General features: G+C 40.7%; 1 protein-coding gene across 1 annotated transcript in view; it reads left to right on the plus strand.

Annotated features, from left to right (window-relative positions):
- Window positions 1-4,791, plus strand: part of ULK2 (unc-51 like autophagy activating kinase 2) — a 45,401-nt gene extending 40,610 nt beyond the window's left edge. The window contains exons 24-28 of the mRNA XM_082492986.1: window positions 62-240; window positions 1,169-1,287; window positions 1,673-1,830; window positions 2,705-2,840; window positions 2,944-4,791. Coding sequence (XP_082349112.1) covers window positions 62-240; window positions 1,169-1,287; window positions 1,673-1,830; window positions 2,705-2,840; window positions 2,944-3,011 — 660 coding nt within the window. The 3' untranslated portion in view covers window positions 3,012-4,791. The remainder of the gene's footprint in view (window positions 1-61; window positions 241-1,168; window positions 1,288-1,672; window positions 1,831-2,704; window positions 2,841-2,943) is intronic.
- Window positions 4,792-7,437: the final 2,646 nt, after the last annotated feature.

Here is a 7,437-nt window from a genome sequence, read left to right on the forward strand (position 1 = left end):
GCGTATTTGTTTGCCTTGTGGCTTATAATGGTTAAATTATTGTCATCTTTCCCTCTGACAGAGAGAACATACAGATACACTGCGTCATCTAAACATGATGCTGACATTTACGGAATGTGTTCTGGATCTGACAGCAGTACGAGGAGGAAACCCAGACCTGTGTACTTCTGCAGTATCGCTGTACCAAATCCAAGAGAGCATAGTTGTTGATCAAATCAGCCAGCTAAGCAAAGAATGGGGGTAAGTATGCGGTCAAATAGCATCAAGAGAATTAGTGAATATTGAATACATCAAAAACGTATTCAAACTATGCTCATTTTACTGGGAGTGATTTTTTTTTTTCCTGTATAGAAGCTTTTATAGGAATAAGTTTTTTAACAGCAGAAGACAGATAGAGCAAAGGATAGAAAGACATTTGCTAGCAGACAAATAAAAGGACAGTGTTTTCTGGCCTGCCACATAAGTTGGGGAAAGTGGTGAGGAGTTCAGGCTTGAGGTGCAGCAGTGCATTTCTAAAATTGAAAATTTGCATACCAGCTTCTGTCAGATCCAAGCCCTCATCTGTTCCTGTTGGCAAGGCTGAAGCAGTAGCACTGAGGTGGAGGCTGGGAAGGGGGAAGGAGTGTCCAAATTTGACCTTTTTTCAGTGGAGCCAAGCAGCCCTAATACAAAATCAAGAGCAAAGAGAAATAAAAGAAATTTGGAGTGGTGGGAAAGGGCAGTTCCACTTCCTGCCTTCTTCCTGAAAAAAAACCCAATAACAACAACAAAAAAAATACCCGTCAGTGTTTGCTTTTCACAACTGAGAATTCCAAGGGCATAGGAAATGACGCTGAGAGAAAAGTACACCCAGTCGCTTGTGGTAAGATGTTGAATGTGGGCAGTTAGTCCCCACAAATAAGTGTTCCTTTTTAAAACGTCTACATTAAAGCAGTTTGCATTTGCTGCTGCAGCTACTAGATGAGCAGATGTACTCTCAACCCCGTGACAGTGTTTGTGAAGGGAAGAGAGGGGTGGAGTCGCATTTTAAACATCTGTCTTCCTTTGCTGCTGCTGCTGGGTCCTGTGTAGGATTGTGATTAAAAAGTGGTGTCTCCCCATGGCATGAATGTGTTCAAGGAAGGTGTTTCAATAATAATTACTTTTTCTTTTTTCCACCCTTTCCTAGACAAGTAGAGCAGCTGGTGTTGTATATGAAAGCTGCCCAGTTACTGGCATCTTCTCTGCATCTTGCCAAAGCACAGGTCAAATCGGGGAAACTGAACCCATCCACTGCTGTTAAGCAAGGTAGATCCAATTTGCTTTGCTGGTGAATTTTCTTTGCTGATAGGTCACTCAAAAAGCTTAAGTTGCAACATTTGTTTGTTTTCTTCTGTACAAGAGAATTGTAGGTATGTACAATTGCACAATTCTTGATAGTAAACAAAGATACAGCTAGAAACTGTTAAAAAATGAGCAGTTATTAACTTGAAATGAAAATTATTTTATATATGCTTAATTCACAGAATAGGCAGAGTAAATAAACAACAAAAGCACAAGTTTAAACAGATTGGCTTCGCTGGTGCTGGGAAAAGCTGAACTTAGGCTATGTTGTTGTTTGGTTGTGTGGGCTTTTTTGGTTGGGGGGGTGGTTGTTTGGCTTTTATTTAATTTCTTCTTACCTTTCTTCCAGTTGTGAAAAGCCTCAATGAGAGATACAAATTCTGTATCGGCATGTGCAAGAAATTGACAGAAAAGTTGAATCGTTTCTTTTCAGACAAGCAAAGGTTCATTGATGAAATCAACAGTGTAACTGCAGAGAAACTCATCTACAGCTGTGCTGTAGAAATGGTAAGTACCTAAGCGACAGGACATTGAGATGAATTGTTTTCTTCTCTCACACACCCCTTCTACATAACCAGAAAATAGAATGTATGTTTCCAGAATTCTGTTCACGGTAATTTTTGTTAGCCTTTCACTCTCTTTCCTGCCCTGCCTTAACTGTGGCTAAAGTTCCTGGCAGATACTGTTCCTCAGGGATGTTTCCCCTACATCAGCACATTTGGTCGATAAACACTAGGCAATGAACTCCTAAGCCACACAGCCCTGTGTGCTGAAGTGTCATCCAGCAGGGCTTACTAAAGCGTAGAAGCAACAGAAGTAGCTTCATCAATCTGCCAGGTCAATTTGAGGAACATCAGCCCGTCCATATAAAGCAAAACCAGTATCAATTACATGAAAAAGCTTCCAGATATTTGCTAAACTTGGTATCTGCCATGGAGCAGATACAGTAAGATGCAGTACGGGAAACTTAACTACTTTTTTGATGACAGGGAAGTCTTTTTAACATAGGTGTCATGCAAAAGATACTGGCAAATATTGTGGCAAACCCTGATAATGGTGTAGACATGCACAATTAATTTGTCTACTTTACAAGAGATTATAGGTATAAGAACAAGCATATTTATTCGTGTGATTTTGTAACATAAATACAAAGGATCAAAAAGTGCTTTTAGACCTGCTATGTGCAGAATGCCCGTAATACAGCATGGGTACTATATTCTCAGACTTCGTTTTTTTTGTCTTCCAGTTATAAAAACAGATCAGCTAAATTAAGGCTCAAAAATAGTTTCTTCATGGCACTTTTGTATCATTAATTTTGAATTTTTCATTTCATTGCTTGCCTAATGCAGTTTATGTAACTGAATCTCCTGAATGATTCCAGGTTCAGTCGGCAGCTCTGGATGAGATGTTTCAGCAAACTGAAGATATTACATATCGATACCACAAAGCAGCCTTGCTGCTGGAAGGACTGACTAAAATACTGCAAGACCCTGCAGATATAGAAAATGTACACAAGTGTAAGTTTATGTTGAATAATGAAAATACTGAAAATTACATGGAATTAATGCATTATAAAATAATACTGAAGCCGTCACCTATTCTACCTCTCTCTGTTTTCAGATAAATCTAGCATCGAGCGAAGGCTTTCCGCACTTTGCTATAGCACAGTGGCTGTATATGAGCAGTAGGAATATCCCGAGGACCAGATGGTGTGAACATAAGGGACCACATCAGTGATACTGCACTTTTTTCACTACAGCTTAATTGTTGTCCTTGTTCTACCCCACGTGGAAGATGATTCTTACATTTCTGTGGTGACTACCAAAGAAACAGCAGCATATTCAAAGAGGAGAAATTCCAAAAGTACACTTGCCTTACCGATCCAGCAGCTCCTTTTTCTTCCTAGCAACGGAATTTAAAAGAATCTCTCTTCACATTTCAAACTGATCCTTGTACGTGTGCTTTGACTTGAATGATGGGGGTGTTTTTTTCCTCATGAGGTTTATAGAGAGTGGATCCTTCTGCATCAGGTACAAAAAGACATTTCCCTCAGAAGATTCCCTCAAAAGTTTGTGAAAAATATTTTTAAGTTGTCAGTAAAATGTGACAGAGTGAATTTGGGAAACCCTAACCATGTGCAAGTGCTGTTTGAAGCTTTCGGGGCTAAGCTGGCTTGTATCGGAGCTCACGTGTTGTTAAACATGGCTCAGCTTGTCATATGAAGGGATGGCGAGAAAGCATTCTTTTACACGGGGGAAAGATGGTAACGGAAGAAATTGCACTCCATCTGTGCAAAATCCCCAGTGGGTTTTCAGCTGATGTGGATACAATTTGATGATCTTCTTCCAAATATTTTGTTTTGCACTAATTTACTAAAGCAACTGTATATTCATTTTTGAAGAACTATATAAAAAAAAATTAGAGAAAGAAGGCACAATGGACTTGGCTGAATTTCATTTCAGTGTACATAAAATTCTTTTCAGAATTTCAAATGTAGCTTCTAGAAGACTTTCAAACAAACTGTAAAAACTTGTATTCATGTGAACCTTTCCATTTTATACCTATTTGTCTAATACTTGAGTAACTACTGCTCTGGACTTCCTCGGTAATAGCAATGTTGAGTTGCTGGTTGTTTGCTTTTTATATAGATTTGGTTGCATCTTTTGTTGTGCATGCGATATGTGCATTAATGCCTGCAGTCTCTAGGGGTGTAATGACAGTTCTGTGTAGTTTGTTTCTTGGGCAGTATTACAATAAATACTGTAAACTGAAAGGTTCTGCAAGGAACCATGCAAAACCAGAAAATAACGTTGGGGTTTGAGATGCTGATAAATTGATGTAGAATATCTGCATATGCAGTGTGTGAAAAATCAGGATTATTTTGTGTGCATTTTGGGGGAGAGGTGGGAAGCTTCATTTAGCCTTATAGGCATTATCATTTCAAGCATCCCATGAGATCATCAGGACACGATTTGCGAAGTATTTAGGCAGATCAGCTTCTCTGGAAATGGTTCCTATACTTTATTTTTGGGGACTTTTTTTTTGTTACTCAACTGCTTGAATACTTGAATAAACCATTCTCCAGGACAAAAATCATTTTAATCCTCTTAAACACAGTGGTCTGAACTATTTGACAAAGTTGTACAGGGCTTACACATCAAAATATTGTTTCAGTGTTCGGATAACCATGTGTTTCCTTTACTTTGACAGAGTAATGTACTTTTTACCTTATTTATCTGTATGAAATTCCAACAGTTAATTTGAAAGTGTTTGTTTATATAATGTTTGTATTTTTAGGTCTTTAATACGGTGTTTCTACCTCTCCTTTGTAATTGCATGCATTATTCTTGAAACTAGGTAATAACTCACTGAACTGTTGCGTAATAGCCTTTTTATTATGGCCTGTATAAATGTATATTAAGGTAAAAATAAATACTGACACTAGAAGTGTTTCTATGGTAAAACTGAGTTTCTGTGTCTCTGTAGTCAAAGGCCAACGGTGTTAAACATCAAAGAAACAGTCTGTACTTGGCTGGTGAAACCAGTTGCTGAATGTTCCCTGCTTGAGTCAAGACATGAGTTGGACATGCCACCAGGGCAGGCTGGGGCACCTTGCTTGAGCTCGTTATCTCTGGAGAGCAGAGGCACAAAGTGTCCCCGAGTTTGTTTTTCACTTGCTTTAGGAAAACGATTTACCCTGCTTTTTATTATTTTTTTTTTAAACTTGAATCTGAAAACAAATATGCTAAGTAGGTTCCTGGGTAACAGCTGTATGTTCTTTCAACAAGGTGCTTATTTGTTGCCTCTAGCAAAGAGGAGCTGTCTCGGCTGCCAGAACAGCATATACAGAGCTAATTGACAAAAATTGGCAGTAAGTTACAATTTCTACCCAAACTTTATGAAAAACGGGCTTTGTTCCCCTTGTAGCTAATATCTTCTCCCCAGCTGAGGTGTGCTGTGGTAGCTGGTGTGTGGCTGTTGTATTTCTTAGTTGTACTATCAAATTTTTCCTTACTTATTCTTTGAAAAAAAAAACCCCTACGCTTATGACTGGCACACAACAATAAAAGAGGATGAGGAAGGAGTGAGCAGGGAATGCTAATGATATGTCTGAACATGAATCTAGGAACAAAGCAAAAGCCTTAACACATGAGTCTAGGAGATAGGCTGCTTTTCCCAGGAACTCACTGTTTTTTGTTGGTTTTCTTTTTCTCCTCAGGATTCAAGCTCATTCTCCTTCCACTCTTGCCAGCAAGACTACAGCTGCACAAACAGGAGGAGAAGAAAAGGGCTATTCTTGTTTGCTGTTTTCAGGAGGAGGAGACCAATGTTCATGGCCTGTCTTTCTGCATAAACTCATTCCACAAAGATCCTGAAGCTGTCCTCTATCTTCGGCTCTCTGCACTGAACAGCAGGTGCGTGTTACTACGAAATACTCCTCCCCCCCCCCCCCCCCCCCCCCCCAGCCTTTTGAAAGATAGAACTTAAAGGAGGTATTTGATGTGCTGCTTTTCTAGGTCGGCTCTCTAGCATCTGCTCAAGAGCACCATGTTTCGTAGTATTTCTGCTTTCTCCATAGCATGTAATGTTGACTGAGGAATCTAAAACGCATTTTGATTCTGACATTTGCTGCTTTTTATAAGAAAGAAGTTGAACTCTAAGCCCTTCCTGTCATACGGAGGATGAAATCTAGTTAATTTAACTTGCAGCTAAGACACTACGAATTAATCTGAGAGGCATTTTTCAGTTGAGAGGTGTGAGGTTCTGCATAGTTCTTGCTGCTTTCTCGTACAGAAATGTTGTCATCTCCAGGTTCAGAGGCAGCAACTGTCGTTGTGATCCACTGGTGCACACTGTGCAGTGCACAGCCTAGCTGCACCACAAAGGGAAGCTTGCTTTTTTGTCTGGAGTGAGTAAAGCTGGAAACTGCTGCTTTCAAAGCTTGTTGAGATTTGGAAATTCAGTTCGGCTGACTTGTGACCTGCCTCCTCTTTTGATCCGTGCTTCCTCTCCTATATTTTTGGGGGGCTTTTTTTTATTTTGATCCTTTGACTTTGTCTGCGCTGATCTCTGCTTGCCACTATTTTTTGACTGCCCAGGATGCCTTGAGTCTTTAAGCAAATCTCCTTTCATCCTGAACTTCCCTGTTCAACCTGAGCTGTGGCCACATAGCTCCTCCTTTCTGTAGATCAGTGAAGTATAGCGTAGTAACCTCTCTCTTAAGGTCTCTAAGTCATCTGGAGCCCAGTCTAAGTCTTGGCACGACTTCTTCGGACAAACACCTTTTCAATAGGCTTTTGTATGTGGCAGGCTCCCCCCTCCTCTTGAGCTGAAGGCAAACTAAATGCCAGTGGGGCTGTTGAGTCTTGTTGCAGTCTTTGTGCCAATCATCTTCATTGTTTCTTTGTGTTGCTTTCACATTTTCCATGGCCCCAGCTATGTCTACAATGCAGCCCACAGACCATGACTCTGTACTACGCAGTATCTTGTTCTCACAAATGTGAGATCAGCCGCAGCTTTCAAAACAAGTGATGCCATAAATGAACTGAGCTGCATTTATTCGTGTAGGTTCTTTAAAATCTCTCCCTGTTGTTAATCTTCTCTACCCGCTTTTATGATTGAGTGCTGTTTGGGCTTCTGTAACTGCCCTTGTTGTGCCACTGGCTGGATCGTGTGACTTTTAGAAACACTTGGACCTAGAGACTAGGCAGACATTTAAGCAGAAATTGAGGATTGTCAGCCTGGCTAAAAACTCGAAGTTCTGCGAGCGTGGCGTGCAAGCTAGAGACATTTATTGATTAGCTGTGTTATTTGGTGGACTCTTGAAACCAAATACTGCACAGCTTATCTTCTAAACCAAAGTCCTCCTTCCCCAGGCTCTGCTGGATGCTTTTGTGAGCAGGGCAAGGAGCAGCGCAAAGGCATTGCTACCCAGCCCAGCGTGGGGCCTTGCTATAATTGCCTCCAAGAGGGGAGCAACAGCAAGGGGCTGCAAGGAATGGAGGGGAGAGGGTAGTCTCAAGTTCAGCTTCTCCATGAAACGTCTCTTGCGGCTCTAAGTATAGCCCTGGGGATTAGAGCACCCCCAGCACTGCTTACCTCCCGATTCCTCTG

This window comes from Vanellus vanellus (genome assembly GCF_965231255.1).
Source record: "Vanellus vanellus genome assembly, chromosome: 19".
In the NCBI taxonomy this organism is placed as follows: domain Eukaryota; kingdom Metazoa; phylum Chordata; class Aves; order Charadriiformes; family Charadriidae; genus Vanellus; species Vanellus vanellus.